The sequence below is a fragment of the Marmota flaviventris genome, chromosome 14, assembly GCF_047511675.1.
Source record: "Marmota flaviventris isolate mMarFla1 chromosome 14, mMarFla1.hap1, whole genome shotgun sequence".
Lineage (NCBI taxonomy): Eukaryota > Metazoa > Chordata > Mammalia > Rodentia > Sciuridae > Marmota > Marmota flaviventris.
In genome coordinates, this window is record NC_092511.1 from 90,072,764 (window position 1) to 90,100,176 (window position 27,413).

General features: G+C 44.2%; 1 protein-coding gene across 3 annotated transcripts in view; it reads right to left on the reverse strand.

The window, feature by feature from the left end:
* Positions 1-16,391: 16,391 nt before the first annotated feature.
* The window catches only part of Nck2 (NCK adaptor protein 2), a 144,959-nt gene continuing 133,937 nt past the window's right edge, over positions 16,392-27,413 (reverse strand). For all 3 annotated transcript variants that reach the window (XM_027951790.2, XM_027951787.2, XM_071601904.1), the window contains one exon: positions 16,392-17,676. In XM_027951790.2, coding sequence (XP_027807591.1) covers positions 17,482-17,676 — 195 coding nt within the window. In that variant the 3' untranslated portion in view covers positions 16,392-17,481. The remainder of the gene's footprint in view (positions 17,677-27,413) is intronic.

The window sequence follows — 27,413 nt, forward strand, 5'->3', positions numbered from 1 at the left end:
GTTTAAATCCATCTTTCCAGCTGTTGAAATTTCTCATCAGTTATCACTCATATTAACCCACAGTTCTATACTGTGGCAGGTTTGACTCAGCACATAAGAAGTCACTAGCTAATTTCTGAGAAGCAGGAAGTTAATGCCCAGGAAGTGATGGGGTGCTAAGAACAGCAGAGCAAACTCTTTTTTTGTACAAGGTACCAAACAGTGAGGTCTCTTTAAGGGTGGCATCTTGCAAGAGATGTTTTCTAGTACTTTGTATTCGAAAACAGACAGTGGAAGGTTTTTTTTGTTTTGTTTTGTTTTTAATAATCCTTTTTATTAGTTCATTTCAGTTATATATACTATTGGGGTTCCTTTTGACATAATTATACAAGCATGGCATAAAATGTGCTCCAGGTCAGTCTCCAGGACTCCCCCCTTTCCCTCTCCTCCTGCGTACCCCATTTCCTTTTCTCTACTGATCTTCCTTCTATTGATTCATAGCTTTTATTTTGAAGTGTATGCATATGGATTTACATGAACATGAAATTCACAGAGGTGCATTCATACATGTACACAGGACAGTTTGATCAGATTCATCCCACCACTCCTCCCTTCCCCATCTCCTCCACCCTCTCCCTCCATCTCCTTCCTCCACTCCACTGTTGGCTCAGTGGAAATGTTTCCTGATCCAATACTGTGTTAAGATGCTAAAAGGATAGCCTCTGGGGTTCAGTTTTCAGCCTGTGGGCTCCAAATCGTGACATCAGCAAAAACAGCTCTGATCTTCCTAGCTTTACCCCACTCACCACTTAGTCTCAGCCAACTATACCAAAGACCCTGAGTGAGTCTCACCCGCCCCTGAGCAGACTTCTGGGCTCATGTGTGGCTCCTTCCTAATCTTCCAGGGAGACCTTTGTCATCCAGACTCACCGTCTCTCTAGGAATGTGGTTTTCTACAGCACATGTGTGCCCCGAGGGACTGAGATGGAAATCCATGGTGTGACAGTGGGGACCACTCCCAGACAGATGGATGTTCTCCTGGTCTCCTCTGCTCTCCTTCTACTCCATTCATTCACGAGGGCCAGGAACTCTCATGCGAATCCATGTCTTCCTCACCTCTGGTCTTCCCTGCACAGGTAAGTCTGAACCTAAATGGTAGCTTCAGTATGGGGCCTCCACTGCTGATGGATTCCTTTCAGAGCCCGAACCCTGCAGAAACACTCTAGGTGTATAAAAATGAGAAACCCTGGTTTCCTTGTAGCTTGGGGCTCTGGCAGGAGTCTCAAAGATAGAACAACATGGTAGGTGGGATATCCAGAGACAGTATGAGGGGTCCTTGTCCTAAAGCTGAGTGCACAGGGACTGGGGGGGGGGCAGTTCTGCCAGTATCGCCCACGAAGGCCTCAGCTGGTTTTGGTGGAACAGATTGGGGTGAGGAATATTGGAGCCATGGGGGAGGAAGTACTCTCCTTCACCTCAAGCGGGGTGATTTGCACTTCATGGGGAACACGTGGAAGTCTGAACATCACGTCCTGTGGAGTTGGAGAAGAAGAAGGTTTTACTTTTATTTGTTTTTTTTTTTTAGTTATACATGACAGTAAAATGTATTTTGACGTATCATACATACATGGAGCATAATTTATTCTAATTAGGATCCCATTATTGTGGTTGTACGTGATGTGAAGTTACACTGGTTTTGCATTCATATATGAACTAGGAAAGTTATGATTCATTTTACTGTCTGTCCTAGTCCCATCACCCCTCCCTGCCCTTCATTACCCTTTGTCTAATCCAAAGTATTTATTTTCTTCCCTCCCCCACCTCTTATTGTGTGTTAGCATCTGCATATCAGACGGAACATTTGACCTTAGGGTTTTGAGGGTCTGGCTTATTTCATTTAGCATGGTAGTCTCCAGTTCCATCCATTTACTGGAAAATGTCATAATTTTGTTCTTCTTTATGGCTGAGTAATATTTCATTGTGTATATGTACCACATTTTCTTTATCCATTCATTTGTTAAAGGGCACCTAGGTTGGTTTCATAGCTTAGCTATTGTGAATTGAACTGCTACAAACATTGATGTGTCTGTGTCACTGTAGTAGGTTGATTTTAAATCCTATGGGAGTATACCAAGGAGTGGAATAACTGGGTCTAATGGTGGTTCCATTCCAAGTTTTCTAAGGAATCTTCATACTGCTTTCCAGGGTAGTTATACCAATTTGCAGTCCCACCAGTAATGAATGAATGAACCTTTTTTCCCACATCCTCTCTAACATTTGTTATTACTTATATTCTTAATAATTGCCATTCTGACCGGAGTAAGATGAAATCTCAGTGTATTTTTTTCTTTTATTTGTTTTAATTACTTATACAAGACATTGGAATGCATTTATATACTTTGATGTATCATACATAGATGGGATATAATTTCCCATTTTTCTGAGTCTACATGTTGCAGAATCATATTGGTCATGCAGTCACATATATACATACAGTAATAATGTCTACTTCAGTGTAGTTTTAATTTGCATTTCTCTAATTGCTTGAGATGTTGAACATTTTTCACATATTTGTGGATCATCTTTCTTCTTTTGAGAAGTATCTGTTCAGTTCTTTTGCCCATTTATTGATTCGGTTATTTGTGTGTGTGTGTGTGATGAGTTTTTTAAGTTCTTTATATATCTTGGAGATTAATGCTGTATTTGAGGGGCAGGTGGCAAAGATTTTCTCCCATTCTGTAAGCTCTCTAGAAGAGGGGTTTTTGATCCCCATCTGCTAAGCCTAAAGCCTAGAGCAGCTCTAGTGGCAATAGAGTGGAGCCAACAGGCTGTGTTGCTCCCCCACAGAGGGCCACGCACATGCACTAACCAGGGCTCATCTTAGAGGAACTCCACCTAAGAGGAGGGCCTGGGAGGTAAGGAAGCTCAGAGACTGTGGGCCGACTCAGGCAAAGCCAGCTGGAAGACAGACACAACTCATGTGACCACGGGGACTCCAAGCACTTGCCTAGGTGCTCTTCAGGAAGAAGAGACAGCCATCGTGCACCCGTCCACTTCCGACTCCCAGCGGCACCAGTCAGGAGAGACAGCTTGTGCCTGTGGTGCTCCTTTCTGCCCCTCTCCAGCTCACTGCAGTGAGAAGAAGGTGGAAGAGGTGGGCTGCAGACAAAGCTGCCATATTGAATTCCACTCTACACACAGCAGCGGGCCCAGCTTGGGGCCTGGTGTGTCATCCACTGCTGCACAAACACATCAAAAACAGTCGCTGATCTTGCTAACAAACCCAAAGTCTGAGCAGAGGTCCTCAGGGAAGGCTTGCCTTTGCTTTATGTCTGCTCTTGGTTCAACTGCAGATGGGGGAATCTGCCTCCAAGATCATGGCGGTGGTGGTTGGCTGGGGGTCTGTCGAGTGCCAAGAGCCAGGAAACTCAGCACCTTTCCACATGGGCCTCGATTCCCTCATAGAATGGTGGCATCATTTCCGCCTCTCTCTACCAGTAAAGAAAGTCCCAAAGGCCACCCAGGTTCAAGGGGACCAAGAGGTGGGTGAGTGGAACTGGCCATTTTTAGAAAGTACAATGCCCCCAAGTGGCAACTGTGTGGAAGGCAGAAGAGTAAAGGCAGGGAGATCCATTAGGAGACCTACTCAAGTGTGGAAAGGTAGAGTGGAGTAGAGAGATGAAGATGGATTCTCATGGCTGCTGGGAGTCAAAAAGGGAAGCTCCAAAGTTGGGAAACTGACTTTGATCATGATGCTCCCAGCCCAGCAAGCTGGGAGTCTCCCCCTCTGGGGTTCAGTCTGTTTGTGTTGGTGTTCATCGTCCTGGCCTCAAGTGCCAAGCTGTGCTGTGGAGAGGTGTCCGGCCTGGGAGCTGGGAGGTGTCTGTGGGCACATTTCCCACATCAGTCAGGGCTGTGGTTTCCACGGTCCCGAGGAAGCTTGGAGTACTGCTCACAAGAGCCTGCGCTGCAACCCAGTGGGCAGCGACAAGTGCCGTACACACCAGCTCCTCGGGGTGGTTCCCTGTGAAGGCTACAGATACAAATATTCCCCAGACACTGCTGCTGAGGGAGAGCTTTTGCTTAAGAGCTAATGAGAAGCTCTGGTTGTCTTTCAAAACAAGGCAACAGCGATGCTAGGAGAGGGCAGAGGAGCCAAGCTCTAAATTCCCTGCCACCTATTCATTGGAAGACCTAGAACATTCAAGAAGGTTCAAGAACAATCGAGATGCTTCCTAAGAATGTGTTTGTTTTCAGAGGAACCCTTCAGTGATGAGGAACTGAAGGGTGGAAAATAATACTATCAGATTTGGTCATGAAAGATGAATGCTCTCTGATTTGAACATTTCCAGCAAAACTCACCTTGAAATTTAATCCCCATTGGGAGGTATTAACAGGTGGAACCAGATGGGACAGTTGAAAGGAGGTTGGGTCACGAAGCCTCCGCCCTCATGAATGGATTCATCCATTTATGTGAATGGCTTAATGAGTTATTGGATTAATGGGTTATCTTGAGAATGGCTCTATTATAAAAGCCAGTTTGACTCTTTTTTTGTATGTGTCTCTCTCATCATATGATTCCCTGTGCTAATATGTCCCCTGCACTTTGGGCTTCCCAGCCTACAGAAGCATGAGCTGAACAAACCTCCTGTCTTTATAAATAACCCAGTCTGTGGTATTCAGTTATAGCATCAGAAAACAAACTAAGACAATGAGAATAGTAACTAGGAAGTTTTCTCCTTTCTAATAGTGGTCATGTATCTGTCTCTTGCTCTTTGACCAACATGCATCTTCCTCTCCACCAGCTTCTGAACATAGCAGTGCTTTCCAAACTGCCAGATGACCCCTTGCACTTTCACCTGCCATGAGTGGGTTCATGCAGGCTCAGACCCACGGCCTCAGCTTTCACCCTATTTTCATGGTGCTTAGCAGCAGACTTGGGCAGCCAGCAGAATTCCATCATCTCTGAGACCTTTGGGAGTGCATGAGGACCACTGAGATATGCCCAGAGAAGGAATCCAGCCTGGAATCAGCTCTAAGGTTGGCAGGCAAGACTGCCATACGACCTATCCTGACTCTTCAAGAGTCCCCGGCAGTGACACCCCATTGGAAAGACGATCCATCCCAGTAAAGTGTTTGAAAAATGTCTATGACTGTTTTTTAGGCTCATCATTGTATGGACACTCTTCCTGTGATGCTCCCACAATCTCTCTAAGCCTCAGATTCACTACATGTAAAATGATATCAGGGTCCAAGAAATCTCTAAGGTGGCCTCCAGCTTGGAACATTACAGGAATGTGCTTCCCTATTGACATTCAGGGTTCTTTAAATAAACAGAAGCAGTAGGATATAAAGAGATATACACGAGGAGATTTCTTATGAGATTTATTATTATTATCATGGTCCATGTGATTCCGGGGGCCAAGAAGTCCCACTAAGTGGCATCTGCAGACTGAAGACCAGGAAAGAAGGCATGTGATTCAGTCTGAGTTCAATGGCCTGAGCACTGGAGAGGTAGATGGTACAAGTCCTGGAGGTCAAAGACCTGAAAATTAGGAGGTCCAATCTCTGAGGACAGAAGATGGATGTCCCATCTTGAGAGAGAGAGAGAGAGAGAGAGAGAGAGGGAATGCAAGCTTCCTCTACCTTTTCATTCTACTTATTCAAATGCTAATCTCTTGCAGAAACACCCTCACAGCCACACCTGGGGATAATGTTTTACCAGCTATCTGGGCATCCCTTAGCCCAGTCAAGTGAACACATCAGATTAACCATCATGCACACCTTTCCAGGGAAGCAAAGCAGTGGATTTTCATCATCAATGATTGAAAAAAGCTTTGAAGTACATTGATCAAGAAGGTCACTCCAGTTTCTTTTCAATGTCATTTTCCTCTCTCCTTCTTGGTCACCAAGTACACCACCTCCAAATGTGCAACACAAACATCATCCTGTTTCCTAGCCACAATTAGTCATCCTTGTGGTTAATCTATTAGCCTTTTATTCTCACTAATGACCTCCCAATTTATTGATCCGTGGTATTTTATCTTTCTCCATCAATTCTTCTTTATTTTCCTGTGATATATATATATATATATATATATATATATATATATATATATATATATATATATATTTTTTTTTTTTTTCAGCCATAGGTCTGGCTTACCACTCCCTCCCTACAGTGGACTAAAGGAAGTCCAATCTTCTCCTGCCTTTATCTGGCCACAAAGAAATATTCTGACCTACCTTGTCTGATGTTAGATCATGAAACCTTCCTCATTCCAGAGAGGTCCTGCCCCACAGCCTGGAGGAAGGAATGCTGCTCAGAGAGGCCGAGAAGAATCCACCTGGACATGCCTTGCTGGTTTCCCCACCCCATCTATTAGCAGTCATGCCTATGCAGAGAAGTGTCCACAAAAGCCAGAAAGGACAGGGTTCAGGAAGCTCCTGAATAGCTGAACATGTGGAGGTTACTGGAGGGGGGCACCCAGACAGAGCATGGAAGCTCTGCCGCCCTTTTCCCACACCTGACCCTATGCATCCTTTTATTTATATCCATTGTAATATGCTGTATGATAAACCAGTAAGTCTAAATGCTTCCCTAAGTTCTGTGAGCCACTCAAGCTAATTAGTCAAATCCAAAAGGAGGCAGTTGTACGAATCCAATTGATAACTGGTTGGTTAGAAGCTCAGGTAAAAATGACCTGGGGCTTTCAATGACCTCTAAAATTTGGAGGAGTGGCAAGACAGTCTTGGGAACTGAGCTCTAAATCTGTGGGATCTGATATTCTGTCTGGACAGGTGGACACACAAGCTGGTGTCCACTCCAGAATTGCTGGTTTGGCTTGCTTGCTGGTGGGGAGAAATACCCACACATTTTGAGGTCTCAGAAGTTTTCTCTGTTGATTGTGGCATGAGAGCAGAAGAAAGGCAGGCAGTTAGTGTTTGCCATACAATTTCCTTTTTAACTGTAGCAGAGGCAGTTCTAGTTCAAGAAGTAAAAAATAATAATTTAAAGTTGGTTGTTCTAAAAAGCGATGCATATAATTTTGAACATCTTATTCTAGCTTACGTGTAAATGGGTATTAACTCACCAATGTTTTCAGATAGATCCAGGCCTTCCATTAAGAATGGGTGTACTGATTGGAATTTTGTGTCGTTTTTCTTGCATAAGTCACTACAAAGCTTCCAGTTTGATTTTGGAGGTGGGGTATTAGGCACTACCACTGAGTCATATCCCCAGCCCTATTTTGTATTTTATTTAGAGACAGGGTCTCACTGAGTTGCTTAGCACCTAGTTTTGCTGAGGCTGGCTTTGAACTCATGATCCTCCTGCCTCAGCCTCCCGAGCCCCTGCTACCTGTCATCAGCTGCCCCCTCTCTATCTGACGGCCAGCACTGGCACAGAGACACACTGTGGTGTCTGGTGTCAGGAAACACTCCACAGCCCCTGGGATAATAGGTATGTGCCACTGTGCCTGGGTCCAGTTTGACTTTAAATCAACTTCCAGTTTGATTTTCTTTAAAATGAAGTAAACAGAGAATGACCTTTAAGAGCGGATCAGAATGCAGTTATAGACTTACAACAACAAGAAAGCCTGGGGTAGACAGGCCAGAATACCTGTAAGCCCAGAACAAACAGAACTAGAGTTTAAACAGCAGGGTGCAGGTGGGTGCCCGGGGCAGAAACAACTGGTGGGCACTGCAGTGCACAAGGTCAATTAATCCCTTTTCCTCCTTGAAGGGATTTCAAGGGCCTTCCGTCTTTCTGCAGCCCTCCCTTCCCAGGCCTTCTCGGCTCACTGCTTCAGCTGATGGCCCTGTCTCTACCACTGGGAGGATCTTAGAGTCAGGCAATATCGTGAGCGATTCATCTGGGTGCCTGATGTCTATTTAAGAGTTGAACCCCTAGCAGAAGGACAAACAGGAAAGGAATTCCCCCTAGGATGGACCAGTAAACAGAAGAGCTGTGTCTGATAAAATACAAGCAATGGCAGACTTCCCCAAGTCGTGACAGGTTCAACTTGACTGCTGAAGCAAGAGCACCTTCTAGAAGACAACAGCATGAGCCCTAGAAGAGCTCAGATGAGTGCCCTCGGGGGTGAAGGTAAGAACCCCACCAGCATCTGGCCTGGGAGCTTTCTGATTTTTGTAAATGTGAAATCTAACAGCTGGGAAGGAAACTCCCCCCAAACCTCAGGAAATCATGCTGATATCATTGGGGATCACAGTGACTTATTTTATAAATAAGTATTTCTTAATTCCAGGAAGATTTTGAATCAATATATAATTGTTTAAGAGAATCCAACCAATCACCATTAATACTTTAAAGATGACCAGTTCGTATTTGGTAATTTATGCCCTAGTAAACTTTAAGAAAATTTGGCCTGTTGATTTAAAATGTTCGATTCAACGTGTACTTTGGAATTTAGGTTAGAATCTTACAAAATCTATAAGTAGCACCAGAACAAGAGAAAAATTGAAGATTTACCATAAGTTTCATCTATTGGATTTCCAAAAAAAAATACTTGGAAAGGTTTGTTTGTTAGATAACTTAAAGGAAATTAATAAACACATAAATGCAGTTGATTTAATCCCAGTTGTAAGTGAAACAAGACATCGATCAAAGTAATTAAAAGCAATTGCTAAATGCTAATTTTACAGATAGAGTAAGTAGGTGGCTCTGCAGAATTTTGAAGCTTGAGGGAGAAGCGGGGTTTGGTAATGGCATCTCTGTTTTTTCTGCCTGAGGGGAGACACAAGCATCAGACAAGCACTCCCTGCTCACCTGGTACAAATCTACAGGCCCATCGTACGCCCCTCCTTCCTCCTTCCAGGTAGCAAGAGCCTCCTTCTGCCCTTCCTTCGTCCTCTGATACAGCTCTGGCTCTATTTCCCTCCCCCTCTGGATGTCACTTCCGTCCTCAGCTGCCCCCTCTCTGTCTGATGGCCGGCGCTGGCACAGAGACGCACTCCACAGCCCTCCACTCACTTATTCTGCATCCTCCATTCCCCCTGTCTTCTTCCATCTGGCTTTCTCCCTGAGCACTCAAGCTGCTCAAGGGGAGCTGGTACCAAGGACTTGGTGTTTCCCTCCCTGCGGGCCTTGTTTCCCCTAGCTGACAGGAGTTCTGTGGTCCTGACTGCCTGCTCTGCTGCTGCTCTCCTCTAACTCCCTCCTCCTCCTTCGTCTCCAGGTCTGAAGGTCAGATTCCCTTGGCTTTGGGTCTGTAGTTCCGTGCAGTCTTCCCCTGGATAATCCCATCTACTTTTCTAGCCTTAAATGCCATCTGTATCCGGATGAATTCCAACTTTGGATTTGAATTTTGTACCAAGCATGGCACAGACAGATGTCTTTGATGACTCCCTCGAAGGTTTCTCGGCAGCTCAGAGGCCCCATGTTCTCAGCATCCCCTGGTAACCTGAACAGTTTCTCCCCCAACCCATTTCCCCTCAGTCTCCAAACTGTCCTCACTCCACATCATCGCCAGGCACTGTGTGTACCCACGTTCTTTCCCACCTTCCGTTCCAGGTGCTGACCCCATTTCATGCCATCCCTGGGACCAACTAGCTCCTTCTCCCCCATCTCTACTTAAATGCCAGCTCTTCAGAGAAGTCTTTTTTTCTTCTTCTGTTGACTCAGATTAAACTATTCAATCCCACATTCTCAGGCAAAATCTTTTCTGCTTATCTTCAGAGTTCTTCCATCCATCCAAAATTTGCACAATTATTTATTTGTTTAAATATATTATTTATTATTGTTTTCTTGTATACTGACTGCCACTGTTCCCTTACATTGCAAGCTCTCTAAGGGCAGAGATCTGTATGTTTACTTATTTTTATTTATCTTTTCACTCCTACAAACCATGACCTAGTACAGAGACCAGCATCTAAACCTTGAACGAAGAGCTATGTATATGCACGAAAGAACCAGAGTGTCTGAAGTGTACATGGGCAGACAAAACCACTGGGATCCACACTATCCCTGTGGAGTGGGGCCGTCTGTTTTGATCTGAATCCACCAAATCTATTAAAGTTCCAGGCCAAGGGAAAGTGGTATAAGATTGCTCTCTTTATTACTTATTGTGACTGTTGTTTTCTACCATTAACTTATTTTTACAACTAATCTCCAGTTACTTGTTTTCTTTCCAATTTCAGGTTTTCTACTGTAGAGCAATCTGTACCCTGAGCACACCACTTATGGGCTAACGAACTTTCTAGGCTAACTAATCTACCAAGACAGTGCAATGGAAGTTGAATGCACTTTTTAGTGCCAAGGTGTATGTGTGGGTTTGAGGCATTATGGATGGTTTGGCAAAATGCTAAAAGATAACAGAACACTGTTGTAGTCAGCTTTTTCGTGGCTGTGATCAAAAGCCCTGGCAAGAACAATTTTAGAGGAGAAGCCTATTTGACATTCACTGTTTCAGAGGTCTCAGTCCATAGATGGACAGCTCTGTGGCCAGAGGTAAGAAAGAATATCAAGGCAGAAGGGCATGACAGAGGGAAGTGGCTCAGGACCTCACACTAAACGGGTGGGGGGAGGGGGAGACAGTCTTTTCCTCTAAGGACAAAATATAAACCCCGTGGCCCACCTCCTCCAGCCACACCCTATCTGCCTTCAGTTACTACTCAGTTAATCCCTATCAGGGGGTTAATGCTCTAATTAGGTGAAGGCTCTCACAACCTGATCATTTCTCCTGTAAACTTTCTTACAGTGTCTCACACATGAGCTTTTGGGGGGACACCTCACATCCAAACTAGAGCAAACACTGTCTAGACTATGGCAAGAGAAGAATATGATGGCATTTATGAATCATAACCAGCCAAGTAAAGATTTTTCTTCAAGGACAATATAAAGGCTTTTTCAGATATAGGAGGATTCGAAGCACACTGTCTTCTCTCACAGGCTGATTAATATGCTGACATTAACAAGTGTGTACTGAGTGCCTGACACCTTCTACTTAGGTTATATCAGTTAATAAAATAAATACCGCTGTGCATGTGCTGTGTTGACAGAGGGTAAATAATATGCATAGCAAATGAGTAAATTATCCAATCTGTTAGAAGTTGACATGTATTATGGCGGGAATAAGAGCATAAACATGTGGCAGTTTTCCATATTCATAGGACAGTGGGGTGGTGGCTCCACTGAGAAGGTTCTTGGGACATTTTTCTGGATTACCTAGATGATTTCAGTACTCTGCAATATCCAATCTGCTGCTAATGGATGTCATTTCATTTTCAAATTTAGCAATCCTGTTGACAGGTGTTGTGTTGAAAATACTGCCTAACGACAAAATTCTTTTCTAATACTACCAGGAAAACAAGCTAAGTCCAGAGGAGAAAACCTTCTCCTAAACATTTCCCTACAATCCGTACAACTGGTTTGAGCATCTTCATCTATTCAGTCAGATTGCTTCCATGTAATTTAAAACGTAAGAAATTTTTTCGTATGTATTGTTCATTGTGGTAAATTCACAACCCTAATAGGAAATCTGGGGTATATTAGAAAGTGTGAAGAAAGTAAAAGTTCCACTATGTCTTCCAAATGATTCCCAGGTAATTTTGTAATCAAAGTCACCATTCTGGCCTTAAATAAAACAAAACAAACAAACAAACCCAAACAGAATCCTAGAGATTTTGTACCACCTTGTAACTAAAGGCTACACTACAGTAAGGGTAGACAAATCCCAAAGACAAGTTCCAAAAGCACTTTTTAGCAAAAATGACTCTCCTAACCTCCCAACCCTAAAGCAACCATTGTGGTACCATTCGTGAGCACTGGGTGCCATTTGAACATCTACGTTCTGTTCTGATTGATTGGGCCAGTGTTTTAGTTGGCTTTATTATTTCAGCGTCATGCCTTCCTGCTGTGCGATCCTCTGCTTTTTGATGGGAACTCTTACCATTTGTGAAAAGGAATCCTTCTGTATATTAGGTAAAGTTTACATATGAACCCATTTACCTCATGGAGGGGAGGGGAGGGGGTGGGGGGATAGGAAGGATAGTAGAATGAAACAGACATTATTATTACTGTGTGTATATAGTGACTGCACGACCAATGTGATTCTGCAACCTGTACACTCAGAAAAATGAGAAACTATATCCCATCTGATTCAAATGTATGATATGTCAAGGTCATTGTACTGTCATGTGTAACTAATTAAAACAAATTAAAAAAAGAAAAAGTATATAACAATGTCTAACAACTATAATACCATCTTTAAATGGCAGTTCTGCACCAGGGAATCTGAGGCCATTAAGACAATTTGAGAACTTGCTGGAGAGTAAGCCATAGGTGAAGGGTGGAGCTTGGCTTTAGATGCAGGTAGAGGCCAGAGATGGGCACAGGTTCTGCTACCTTGAGATCAGGCTTTCTGCCTCATACGAGACCACTAGATTTGGGGATTCTGAGGCCATGACCTAATCTTAGAAAGCCCTGTGTCCTACCTACCAGCAACAACTTAAGCACAAGACCCTGGTGCTATGGTTTCTGCTTTAGGCTATAGATTTTGGTCACCTAAGCCAAGGAGTTGACCAAATGCCTGCCTCCTGGACAGGAGGTCAAGCATCTTTTAACAGTTGTCAAAGATGAGCTTCTAGATTAGCTGCCAGGCTCATCAATCTCCAGGAATCAGCATCAAGTAGCAGCTACCTCCAAACCTAGAATATAATGATTCTTCCCTGTTGACTTGCATGTCCAGTAGCTGTACTGTGGGAAGTCCCAATAGAGGCTGGGGTAGATGAGGAATGTTTAGGGAAAAAAAGACCAATTTGGCGGCTGGGGGTGCAAGGTCTTAGGTTTGATCCCAGGCATCAAAAACAGTGCAGATGACTGCCTCCCACACTGCCACATTGAAATTTGAGTGGTTGAGAAACCACTTTCTAAAACTGAAACTGTCACCCTTCTGGGTCTGAGTGAACTGCACTTAGAATGCCAACAGTCAGCTTCCTTGGAGCAGTGGGATTTCCATCTGCTGAGGAAGGCAATGCTTTTGGTCACTGGAAGCCTGACTCAAAATTTGCCTCAATAAACCACTGTGTTGTTAGGCTCAGGCCAAGAATATTCTACTCGCTCCCCGCAGCGAGAAAACAAAAATATCCCTTAGAGGATCAATTTTAGGGATGTGAATTTGTCAACCACCTCTGGTAAGGTGAGTGCTGTGGGTGGTTCTGTATGGTTTGTGGTCCTGGGATTGGAAAGGAGGATGGGTCATAGGAATTTGTTGGTGCAACCCTCTTCAAACCCCTGAAGAGTCTTAAGCTCTAAAAGCAGGACATGTGGGCCCTGAGACTGCAGGTGAGGACCATGTGGCAGGCTGATGGAGACAGTTCTTCAATGAGGGTCCTCTGAGGAAGCTGGTGGCAACTGAGTCACAGAAAAGCTCCAGAGAGGAAAAAGGCAAGCAGATAATATGACAGGGCTGAGGGGGAGCAGTTATTGATGTTTTGCTTCATGCAAAACACTTCTACCTGGGCTACCCTGCTAACCCGCTCATGGCCCTGTGAATTCCAGAGATGGAGAGCAGCCCTGTTTTACTCATGAGCAAACCTATTTAGAGATGTTGGGCAGTTTGCTTGCAATCATAGGGCTGGTAAGGACAAGCTGGCTCTACCACCATGGGTGGCTTTCAGCAGGTGGCCCCATGTCCACAGACAAACCAGGCGTGACACGGCATGAGAGGACTAGCATCCCGTGGTGTTAGAACTGGAAGATCCAGGTGAATGAACCAGAAGGGAAATCTGAATGAAGCATGAGTTAGCTTTCCATCACTGTGACAAAATGGACCAGAGACAACGTATTAAGGAGGAAAGGTTTGTTTTGACTTGTGACTTCCAAGTTCCAGTCCCTGGTCTCCTTGGCCCTGTGATGAAGCAGAACATCATGGCATGCACTTGGGAGGAGGCCTGCTCACCTCACAGTGGCTAGGAAGTCAAGCATGTGTGCACAGGGCTGGCTCTAACATCCTGACTCCCAGTGACCTCCCTTTCTCCCACTAGGCCCTACCTCCTGAAGGCTCCACACCTTTCAGTAGTGCTATTGGCGGGGAATCAGACTTGAACTCATGAGCCTTTGGGGGACATTCAAGATCCAAACTATAATAAACCACCTATTCCTTGTTTCCAAATCAATCCTCTACACTTCTCCTACTCTTTGCTTTTAGTTAATTATAGATAACACCTTTGAGCATAGGCCACGATGGAAACAGTTAATCAAGTTTGATCTTACCACCCTTCCCCATACCTCAGCCCATAAATGTCCCCAAACCCTCTCCTGGGGGACAGGGTTTAGGACTTGCCCTCCCTCCTCCACAGCTTCGTCAAAAGATGAAAAATCTCTTTCTCTTGAAAAATCCATCATTTTGCTATATCAAGACTGGATAAAGCAGGTCTGGTTCATATACTAACATAATTAAGGCTGATTCTAGCAAAAAGGACCCAAACTAGACCCATGTTTATTGAAAAATAATACAGCCACACACCACGTGACATATTGGACCATGGTCCCATGATTATTCCATCTAGTGACTCATAGCTGTCTTGGTTTGTGTACTACACTCCTGGATGCTCATGCAATGATGACGTCAGATGACATTTCCTAGAATATATTCTGGTCATTAAGTGACAGACTGTATTTTAAAATAATACTTTTCCATCCTTCAATTCTGTGCTTTGGTCTTAAGAAATTATTTTGGTATTCAGGCAGTATGCAGGCAAGGTTCATATATGAATACACAAACAGAGAAACTCCACATCATGCACAACCGCAAGAATGAGATCCTGGGCCGGGGCGATGGTGCACCCCTGCAATCCCAGCAGTCTGGGAGGATCCAGAGTTCAAAGCCAGCCTCAGCAACTTAAAGGGTGCTAAGCAACTCAGTGAGACCCTGTCTCTAAATAAAACATAAAAAGGGTTGGGGATGTGGCTCATTGGTTAAGTGCCCCCAAAGTTCAATCCCCAGTACCACCCCCCCCCCAAAAAGGGATCCTAATTTATACTCTTCGTATGACTCTATTGTTATATTATCTAAAAAGAATCTTAAAAACAAATTATTATTGTATTGGCTTGTGTAAAATAAAGGCACACAGGGATGTAAACAAGTGACCAAATTTACCCAACCCCAGAGTGACTGACCTTTATAGTTGTGTGCTGTTCCTGCAAAGAGGCAACAGGACAGGAAAACAAGGTTTGCCCAGGAAATCTCTGGACAATCAGGAAGGTTGATGGCAATATTGCCACCTGGGTGGAGCATCAGTGATCCACATTCCACATCACATGTAAATCTTGTTTTGACATCCTGCTGCCAGTGTCCCAGGGTACCTGTTTAAAAAAAAAAAAAAATCTAGTCCTGATCTACCTCATAGCTGGAGGACTCTCACAAAGCAGTTTGTTACAAAACACTGCTGTCAGCTACATCATGAGCCTTTAAGTTCCTGAAGCCAAAATGTGCAGCTGTCTTTTGTCCTTTAGTTGCTCATTTCTTCCTCAATCACCTATAAAACAAGAGCCTCATTATTTAGAGAGATTCTAGAGGGCCAAAATGTAATAAACACCAGCGAGACCTGGATGTGCACAGGAATTGCTTCTCTATGGATAAGGTAGAGAATGGACCTACCTGAGGTAATAATTGGAAGTCTATTTGCTATAACTGGGTGCTGCCAATTTCAGGTACCAGACGCCCAACTTCTAATTGATTATAACTCAAAGCAAAAAGAGATAACAGCAAACTCAAGGAAGCAAGAATGGCATAGTAAGTGCAAACTCTCGGGAAATACCTCATTTCTCTAGAATTTCTGCCTAGACTGGGGTTGGAAAGGGAGGGGGCCCCAGAGTAGAATCCTGAGTTGGCATCCATACTTGTCCCTACAGTGGCCATGTGCCTTGGAACGTTTTGTGCCTGTCTCCATCTGCAAAATGGGGGTGACAGTATGAGGCACCGCACAGGACTGTGCTAAGGCCAACAGTGACACTCTGCCTGGCACAGAGGGAGAGCACTCTGTGCGCGGGCCATGCCTGCACACACCCCACGTTACGTGAGCACATTCCCTGTGCCTGGCACATTGTAGCTTACCGAACAATAAACAGATTGAGCCAAGTGAATTGTCAGCTGGCAGGGCCACCGAGTGTGAGAACTCTGGCTGACAACAGTCCAGTGAAATACATTTCTTAGCCAATAATTTCCAGAGAGTAAAGATCAAGTTTGACATTCTGGGTTCTCATGGGAGTTCAACTAATTAGAGCTTAGTATTTCAATATACAAAAATGCAGCAGTAGAAAAAAGAAAATGTGTAAGAGTTAAATGCACTAAAGGATGTCCTTTTGGTGATGAAGGTTTAATAAAACACTGCCGTCATTATTCACCCATAATTGAGTCAATTTTTCCCCCAAGATAAATACACACACAGTCTTGTCATAATACTTCTTTTTTATTACAATATCCAAAAAACTGGGTATGCAAGTTTAGGGGATCTCAAGACCCCTTCTTCAATTGTAGGAATGTGCCATCTCAAGACTGTATATTTCAACTATAAAGAAGTTCAAATGTAAAGAAAAAAGAAAATGCAATTTTTTCATAAACATTCTGTGTCTTTTACTACCAATCACATATTCTTTTGTAAACCCTGAAAAATTTCCCTGTAAAGCAAATTATATATATATAATATACATGTATTATATATATATATAGTGAGTGTGTATAAAGTATTCGTATCTCCCCTTCCCCGAAGATCAGCTGTTTTCCTTAATCATCTGTTATTAGTGTCAACAAACGGCTACAGATACATATTACTTTGAGAATTAAATACATAATTGTGAAATTCAAACAAGCCAAAGGGCGAGAGGAAAAAGCACTATGTGGATGGCACATCTGGGGGTCAATTACCAAAACATGTCTCTTTCTGCATCACCGGTTCCCTCTTCTGTAGACTGACTCTCACAGAAATTCTCTTTATTGCAAGCACAGCCTCGAAGGCACTGGGCAGTTTCCTCACTGCCACCAACCCGACGTTCCAGTATTGCTATCCTCAAATGCAACTGCTCCCTGCACAGCCTGGAGCCAGGACCCTGAAGAAGGGCCGCTGGGTGGGCCCCGGGCCCCTGCCACCTGGTCCCCAGGGAGCTAGAGCTCAGGCCATTTCATCCTGAGTGTGCTGTGGTTCACTCTCACACTGAGCGCAGCCTGGTGCCCCCCGACTGCACCCGAGGTCGTTGAGTGGGGAGTTCTGAGTGTGACCGATTTGAACAGACCACGGCTGTTTCCAGCTGAAAAGGAGTGAGGTGGGCAGATACGACCCTTCTGCCTCCCGGCCTCTACAGTGGGCCAGGAGGCTGTGGGCTGGGCGTGGCCGTGAGGGCCTTGGGTGGCGCAGGGGAAGAGGCTCAGGAGGCCGATCGGGATGAGTGCCTGGCACGCGGAGCTGCGACCGCAGGGCTCCGGAGGGAGGCGAGGGGGCAGCGCAGCCCTGGAGCTGGGGCCGGGGAGGCCGCCGCCGCCGTCGTCACTGCAGGGCCCTGACGAGGTAGAGCTTCTCCCCGTGCTCGCTGGTGAAGATGGGCGCCTTCTTGTAGTGTTCCACCAGCTCGTCCATGCTGTGGAATCGCCGCTGCCCGATGCAGTAGACATTGTCCACGAGCTGCACCTTGAAATGCTTGTTCTTCCCTGACGCTTTGAGAGACACGGAGAAGTCACTGGGCTGGGGAGGAAGCAGGAGGAGAGTTACCACCGGGCACAGAGGAAAACGGGGACCGTTAACTATGACCCTTAACTATGCTGGGGCCCGCTGGACCCGCCTACTAAATCCAGATCCCCATCCAGCTCACCAAGCTGGGTCTCAGGTCACTATGGAACACCCTGCCTGATGACCAGGTGACCCAGAGGCGACCAAGATCGCACCCTCCGAATCACAGACAGATGGAATTTGGCCTAGCACAGCTGCAGTGCTAAATGCTTGTTGGCTATAGAAGTAAGACCAACCGTGCTCCCCGGGTGCTGGAGGAACATGAAGTGTGCATTTCCCAGACAGTTTGTGGCAAACTAGGAATTACTCAAAGTAGTTTGCCTGCAAAGCACAGCTAGAAATTTTACTTCTATTAGAAATTAAGCCATCGAAAATTTCTAACTCTAAGCTTTTAACAATAAATACTTGAAGGACAGTGAAAAATTCTGGTGACATTTGAATCATACTTCATCCCAGAGGGGGCTGCACCAGGGTTTGAACACAGATTTTATTGAGAAATGTTCAAATTCTGTATTATATTACATTAGTGCATTACAGTATGTTTTAGAAATGTCATTATTTTTATTAAAATTGGCCTTTTATTTCATTTACTGAAAAGCATACAGGAAGGACACTAAGAAATACTCTTTGTAAACCAAAAAACATTGATCAATTTAACAAGTAACAATTATGTATTGAACCCTGGCTATGCTCCATGCACACACAGCATTGGACCTGTGTGTGCACACATGCAGGTGTGTCTGGGATGTAAGCTCTGTCCAGTGGCACTCCGGTGGGGAGTGAATCCCCACTGGAAGTGAGAGGGAATCCTGAGCTAGGGAGATAGCTTTGTGTGTGCGTAAGAGTATGAAGTGTGTGTGAGCATGCCAACCAGCCCATGCTCAACTATAATATATCAAGCCCCCGTTATGTGCAGGCAGGTGTTCCAAGATCCCCAATGGAGGCCTGAAATTGCAGTTAGTACCAAACCCTATATATGGTCTTTTCTTTTTTTCCTTTACAGCCATGCCTATGATAACATTTAATTTAGAAATTAGGCACAGTAAGAGATTATCAACAATAACTAACAGTGAAACAGAATCATTATAACAATGTATTATTAAAAAAAAAAGTTAAGTGAATGGAGACTCCCTTTACTCAGAATACCTTATTGTACTTTCTTCTGCCTTTTCACTTCAAAAAGGCACTTCACTGCTTCTTCTTGGCATATCTGAACTGCCAGCATCACTACTCTTGCTTTTGGGGCCGTTCTTAATTAAAACAAGAGTTTCTTGAACACAAGCAATGTGATACCTTGATAGTCCATCTAATAACTGAGACAGTTACTAAGAAACTAACTGGTGGATAGTGTATACAGCATGGATACAGTGGACAAAGAGGTGACAAGTCTCGCACAAGATGAAGAAGGATAGTGTGAAATGTCATCATGATACTTAGAATGGGCAATCTAAAACTTAGGAATTTATTTCTGGAATTTTCCACTTAATATTTTGGGACCACCATCGACAGGGTAATTGAACCCAAAGAAAGCAAAACTGAGGATAAAAAGAAACCTACTGTATTCTCAACAGCCCAAATCAACAGTCTAACTAATCACGTGACAGTACAATTCTCAAATCATGACTATTTTCATGGTGAACAACAAGATGGATACAAGTTAGCTTCAGTATTCTCAGTGCTACCATCCAAGTTAGTTGCCATGTATAATTCTGAAAATAAAACAAACTAAAACAGACACTGCCCCAAAGATATATCACCTACTCCCAAAGCCTGGGCATGAGCATCATCATCCTCACTGTGACTCTGTCACCCACCCCAGTGAAACAGGAGAAACACATGGCCAGCCACAGCACTGTGTACAACAGCATACATGAAATGCTCCACCCTCTCCTAAGGCTCCAGGTTTCCCCAAGTTGTACTGCACTTCCAGGTCCCTTGATGTTCATGTTCTGTAAGTATGTGTGCGTTTTGTCAGAAGCTGAGCCTTTAAGATGCAGGCGTCTCACTTTGAGGTTTACCAGGAGCCAGGCCTTGAGCTACTTTGATAGATACTTTAATCAACCCACACATAAAGCAGCCTGGTTTTTAGTGGAGGTAGGAGTGAGTCACGGTAAATATGCGATACACCTGATGCTAATTAAGCTAAATGATCAACAGATGACTTTCTGAGTGGGGAGATTTGTTTAATCTGAGCTCCTCAACTTAACCTCATGGTATGTGTGCACACGTGCTCTTGCGTCCACATGTGCGTTACAGCAGTAAAAATTGATGTAGCAGAAAAGGCGATTTTTAATTTCATGGGCTCCTGAGCAGAAACCTTAAAGTTAAAGACACAGCACCAACTTACGTCAAACAGGAGTGCTGAAAGCTTAGGAGTGTCCTTTATTCCATTTGAGCAAACAATCCTTAGGAAATCTGACAATGAATAATCCATACTAGCCCACACATTACAGGGTGAGTATTTCTTATTCAAAATGCTCGGGACAAGAAATGTTTCTAATTTTAGAAAAAAATGTGGAATCTATGCACATGCATAATATATGAGTCAGATTTTCCATCGCTACGGCCAAAAAACAAGACCAATATAGAGGAAAAGTTAATTGGGGTTCATGGTTCAGAGGTCTCAGTCCGTAGATGGCTGACTCCTATAGCTCTGGGCCCATAGTGAGGCAGAAGATGAAGGTACAAGTCCTCTGCTCACTAGGGACAAAATATAAAACCCCTAAAGGCATGCTGTTAAGGACCTACTTACCAGCTATACCCTACCTGCTTAGTTACCACCCAGTTAATCCACATCAGTGGGTTAATCTACTAATTAGGCTACACCTCATAATCTAATCATTCCACCTATGAAAATTCTTGCATTGTCTCACACATGAGTTTTTGGGAAATATCTCATATCTAAACCATAACACATAATAAGAACTCTTGGGGATAAGACACAAGTCTAAGCACTAAATTCATTTATGTTCCATGTATATCTCATATACATAGGAAAATAATTTTATATAATATAAAATAGTTTCATGGTGTGGAATTTTTCACTTGTGGCTTCATGTTAGCAGTCAGATGGTTTCAAATTTTTTAACCTGTAAGACACCCTTAAGGGAAATCTGAAGGCTTCTCTAGGCATGTTCCCAAGACCAACAGCATAGCATCAGCACCACCCAGGAACTTGCTAGAAAGGCAGATTCCCAGGCCCTGCCCCAGACCTGCTAAAGCAGAAATTTATTGGGTGGGGCCTGGCCATCTGTGTTGCTGTGAATCTGATGTAGTTTGAGAACTGAAATAAAATTTATGCCAACCACCAGCAGTAATGGAAACACAGACAAATGTCCAAAGCCACCAGAAAAAGTTGTGAATTATAAATGGGCAAAGAAGTCCAATGACAGACGGTGTTCTATGTCACCCCAGTCTGTCATGCCTTTCTGATTCTGTTCAGACATTCCTTGTGGGGAATTTCCCCTGATGGGACAGCTGGGACACACGGGAGCAGAGCACTGACATCTCTTCACTTCAGATGGAGCCAGTCCCTCGATCTGCTGGAGAGGGAGTGTCTCGAGACCTCCAACAACTCTGGCCATGGAGAGTGCGAGGCAGGGAACAGTTCCCTTGAAGGCAATGCTGTCAGTCCTGTTCTCCCCATCCTTCCACGCCGGGTTTTCTGAATCAGACATGGGGAAATTAGAGGAAAAAGGACCATGTCACATGCAACTGCTCAATGAGCTGTAGGGTATTGATAGTAGGATGGAGTACTCTAGGTTGAAGCATGTTTCTGAAATGTGTGATCAAGATGCAGGCTGAGGCTGCAGTCAGCAGGCTTGACTGGGGATGCTCATAGGAGCCATCCATGGGCATTCTGGTGGGGCTAGTTGAGTATCTGTATAATATAGCAGCTGGCTTACTCCAGATCCAGTGATCCAAGAGGACACCATGATGCCTTTTATGTCCCAGTCTTGGAATCTTCTGCCACATTCTTTTCACTAGAAGTGAGATGCCAAGTACCGTCTCTGTTCGAGGGAGAGGATCAGACTTCAAACTTCAAAGAGAGGGGTACTGAAGACTTTGTGGACCTCTTTTTAAGCCATTCAGATACCGCACTTGTTAAACTGTTCTATGGCTGGACTAAGATGTAACTAGACTTAGTCTAGCACCTTCTTTTCTATTTTGAAACATCTACCTTCTCTTCCTGTTTAACTGCCCCTCTGTACTTTCCCCTGCACTTCCTTGAGTCGTTCCCACCCTTCCCTTCTCTCAACACTTACCAGGTACCATTTCTCTTTGCCGATTACTGCATTAATTCTTCACATTTTCCATAGTTAGACCACTTCTTGTTATCTTCTCCCATGACTTGGAATTGTCATAGGAATGAGTTTTCTGTTCTCATACTCCAAATCAGATGTTCTGGAGAGTTAACAACTGGTACAACATATTCATTCCTCTCTTCTTTTTAGGAAGTCATTTTCCAAGTGAAATCTGCAGATGACTAATAGTTTGGTAGAAAACCAAATTCTCCCAGGTTCTTTATAGTTGTGTTTTTGTTCAGATTTTAGGTCCCCTATTCAAAGATAATCGTTCCACGTGCAAGAATCTGATTTAACCCTACATCTTTGCATTGGGCTCAGATTATCTGGTGTTCAATAAATACAATGACTCAGGAATTTCAATTTTGACCTTTCACTATTCATTCCTTTAAGTAATTCTTACACCTTATCTCTCTGCAACTTCTGCTCACAAGTGATTGTTTTTAGACCAGATCAGAGAATATGCTCAGTGATGCTGTCTATAGGATCAACTAGTTCCTACAGCTTCACATCCAGGCCCCAAATACTTGCTCAAAACCACCTTAGTGTTTTTATAAAGTAGATAAACTGGTTAGGTACTTTTCTCCCTCACTCAAAATTTAATTGAGGGAAAAAAACGAATGCCAAGAACAGTTGTTTTTTTTTTTTTTAAGAGAGAGAGAGAGAGAGAGAATTTTTTTTTAATGTTTATTTTTTTAGTTTTCGGCGGACACATCTTTGTTTGTATGTGATGCTGAGGATCGAACCTGGCCACACGCATGCCAGGCAAGCGCGCTACCGCTTGAGCCACATCCCCAGACCAAGAACAGTTTTTAATACCCTTTTTTTCATCCTTCAGACCTGGGAACTTGAGTGTTAATGTGGTTTTCTTCTACGCATGTTGGCCTGGAGGAAATAAGAGGGGAGGGAGGGGTCTTGCTCCCAGGGGTGTTGCCTCCAAAGAGAGGGAAGCCTGTTGGTTTCTTATCAAAAGCGGCATCCTTCTTTCTTCCAGTTCAATAAATGCACATTTTTCTCTTTTTCCTTGAGGAAGGCACTTGTTTGTTCAGAGAAGTGGTTCGCTGACCCCCTTCTCAGAATGAGGAACCAGTAAGTGAAAGGCGAACTGTGTTGCACTGAGAACTCTCCTTCTGTTCCTGGCTCAGAAAAACCAGCTTCCAGGTTTACTGTTCTGTCAGGTCACCTCCCTAGCCGTATAATGTAGCCTCCTTTAACTCAGAAGGGACTCATTGTCTACACCAATGCCACTGGCTGTCAACTGATACTACTCTCCGTTTCTGTATCAGATTCTCTCTTCCTTATCCCCAAACATGACCTGCCTCACTGGCATTTTTTAGTCTCCTATAAACGTGTCTCTGAAATACTCCAGAGGTCTTAATCAATTCACAAGTGATGTGATGAAATATTCATCTTAATAAATAAAGAAAAATCAATCATCAATAGAAAAATAACCCTTAGAGTCCCATTTATCTTATCTTCAAATAAATGAAGCTTTGTCCACTTTCAAATTAGGGGGTACAGGTGTTCATCCCCCTGACCTGCCCCCAGTAACGCATTTCCTGAAGTTCAATGCAAATATCTCAGTGGACAGACCCTTAGAATATTGTCCTTTTCATTCTTTTTCTTCTCATGATGTCATACCTGGTGGAACTAAATGATAATTCAAGCTAGAATTTTACTGTATGATCCAACAGTTCTCAAAAGGGCTTGAATCAAGACTCAAACTCTCAAAACTGAGCATCAGAATTGCTCAGAGGGCCCCACCCCAGGGCAATCTGGGCTTCTAGCAGGTTCCTTGGTGATGCTGATACTGCTGGGAGGGGATTACCTCCAATTACCTCCATGAAGGCTGAAGAGAATGTTCCCCCATCTGTTTGAGGAAGTGCCTCTGCTTGATTCTGGCATACATCCAGTATCTGTCTTTTAATTGGGATTTTTTAAAATGGTGAAATAGAATGCAGTGGGAAAGGCAGGTGAGCAGAGCATTTGAAGGATTCCACTGTTGGTTCTTACACTCTGAACCCCCTTTACAACGAAGGGCTTTCTGTTATACACTCCAAGGGGGCGGGGATGTGACACTGGGCCTCACCACCCTGTGCTGCTCTTGCTGTGCCAAGGAGGCCAGCTGAGGAAATGCGCAGCCACAGGGCCATGACACTTCCCAGATAACATCACCTACTCGATGGATACCAAACAAAAATATGCAACGAAAGGTGAGAAACATGAGTTAACTCAGGTTCCCTGCTGAGGCAAATTAAAACCACCTCACGCCCTAGAATTGCTGTTACTACAAAAACATAAGACAGTAAAACACAGGTGGGCAAGGACGCAGACAGGCAGGAATGTACCATGGTGTGGTCTCGGTGGGAAACTGTGTGGCAGTTCCTCAAGACTCTGAAAAACAGAAGTCCCATTTGCTCCAACCATTCCACTTTGGGGTATATGTGTAACAGAAATTGAAAGCAGGGGCTTGAAGACATATTTAAATACACCCACGTTCATAGCAGCATTGTTCACGTAGCCGGAAGGCAGAAGCTAACATGTCCACAGGTGGGGCACACACTAGGACTTTTATTCAGCCTTAAAAAGGAGGAGCATTCTGACACATGCCCCAACTCTTGAGATTATTCAAAGTGAAATAAGCCAGACACAGGAAGAAAAATGCATGAAGTTCCTGGAGTAGCCAAGCTCAAGACCGAGAGTAGAACGGCCCTCTTCTCGGGGAGAGGGAGGAATTGGCGGATGAGTGTTTAATGGGGATAGAGTTTCAGTTTGGGAAAATGAGAGTCCTGGAGATGGATGGTTATGATGGTTGTACAACAATCATTGTAATGAACTTAATGCCCCTAAACTCAAAGATTTTTTTTTTTTTTTTTTTGGTACTAGGAATTTGAACCCAGGAGCACTTTACCACTGAGCCACATCCCAGCCCTATTTTGTATTTTATTTAGAGACAGGGTCTCACTGAGTTGCTTAGGGCCTCACTAGGTTGCTGAGGCTGACTTTGAACTCGTAATCCTCCTGCATAGCCTCCTGAGCAGCTGGGATTACAGGCGTGTGCCACAGTACCTGGGAGAGACTGTGAAAAAAAAATTTAAGTATGTTCTGTTATCATGAAAGAATTATTGATAAAGGTTGTGCTGATCTTAAAAGATTTGCAAAATTGTGATGGAAACATCAGGAAACCAAAGTCCCATGATGGGCGGGGACTCTGTGTGCTTCCTGCTACAGAAGCCACCAGCAGCAGTGGCTGGTGGGCAGTCTGTGGCCAAAGGAGATGCTGAAGAAAACAGGAAGCACAGACTCCCAGCCATGCTTCCTAGGGAGGGCACAGCCGTGATAAGTCAAGCTCTGGTCTTGAGATCACCGGTGGCACTGGTGACTAGTTTCTGTTTTCCCTGGGGATCAGGGGACAGTAGGAAAACTGACCCCGGGCAATGCTCCCTAAGCTTTCTTAGCATCAAAACCTCAGCTGGCTGATGGGCTGCATGTTCTTCTCTGAACCTCTCTCCTTTGCCTTTCAAAAATGTTGCAGTGACACTGATTGGCTCAGGCTGGGGTACTTACTGTGCCTGTTTGGAGTCACTGATGTTAACAAGATACTTTAGAGGCCCTCTCTGTGAGACAAGCACTTTCCTACCACACGTCTTGAGATCAAAATGTAAACATTTCTTGTGAAATTTCTTCTATGAATGGCAAAGCAACTGTTTTCAAAGGACACTGGTAAAGCACAGGGCACAGATGCTAAGAAGAAGCCATGTGCACCCGTCCCCCAGATGCTAGCTGTGCTAGAAACGCTCCCCAAGGGCCACCAGGACCAAGGCCTCATGTTCCTTCACTGGAGACCAACATGGAGACTACAGTGGATGATGCTTCCCAGAACCACCTAATGAACCCAATCACTCACTCCAAACACACCCTCAGCAGGAAAACCCTAAAGACCCACCAGGTACACCTGCCAGGCCCTTTGCTCATCTCCCATTCTGTACTTCTCTGCATGTGTGTTAAAAAAAAAAAAAAAAAAGGCAGTTCAAAGAAACTCTAACCATTTCTATGATTTCATCTCACTGCTAATCTAAGCAGACTGATCATCAAATTGCTAGGGAGCTAAGCCTTTAACCTCCTCTGTAAACCAAAGAACGATTTGAATCTATAAGACAAACATACAGAGTTTTCGGTAGCCATCGCTAAGAACTCAGACCAAACCACCAAAATCCTCAGAAGGTTTACACTGTAAGGGGTGGAGCAGGAGGAAGGGGCTGTGTTCTAGAGGCAGCGAAGGTCTGAACACAGGAGATCCTGGAGACAGAAGCCCAGTGTGGCAGGAACACCTGTGAATGAAAATGACGAGCCTAGGTGGACCGCTGGAGCAACCAGGGGCCACGCTCTGCCACCAGCCATGTGTGGTGACGGGGATGATGGGCAACGCCCCAGAGCTAACTGCAACCATTCGGTGAGCCAGTTTACCCCTACTCACCTGAGGTCTGAGTTTCAGGAACACACTGCTGTCTGTTCTGTTTACTATATTTACTGCACCCACCCTCAATACAAGTAAAAGCAGAGTGAGTACTACAGGCTGAATACCCTCACTGGAATACTGAAGACCAGGAATTCCACATGTACAGATATCTGCACACACATAAGAAGAATCTTGGGCTGGGGAGGTGGCTCAAGCGGTAACGCGCTCGCCTGGCATGCGCGGGGCCGCTGGGTTCGATCCTCAGCACCACATATAAAAATAAAGATGTTGTGTCCACCGAAAACTGAAAAATAAATACTAAAAAAATTCTCTCTATCCCCTCTGTCTCAAAAAAAAAAAAAGAAGAAAAAAGAAGAATCTTGGAGATGGAACACCAAATTCATTTCTGTTGCATATACACCCTAGACACAAAGCCTGGAGATAATTTTAACACACACACACACACACACATATTTATGTATGTATTTTTTGGCACTGGCATTGAGACTTCAAGTGGTTATGTGAGGTAGGGCAAGGAACTTTTTCACTTGTCACCCTGTCACTGCTCAAAAATTATCAGACTTTGGATTTCTGGGTTAGGGATGTTTAACCTGGGTTTATTTCTTTTACATATAATAGAGCACAAATAAAACTCAATCCAAAAATTTTCATAGGAAAGGATGGTTTTAAGGTCAAAGTCTTCAAATTCTCAGGTGTATTCTGCATTACTGAAAGGCCAGTTCCTCTCTGCCTGCTCCTTACGTGTGATTTTAGTCCCAGTGTGTGAAGATGACAGGCAACTCCACCCAGGACTAGCATATCCAGGCCTCCGGAGAAAGACCACTGGCCCAGAAGAAACCACAAATAACATACTCATCAGGTTTGCCGCTGATTACATCCGAAGAACTCACCATTAAGTGAGACTCATG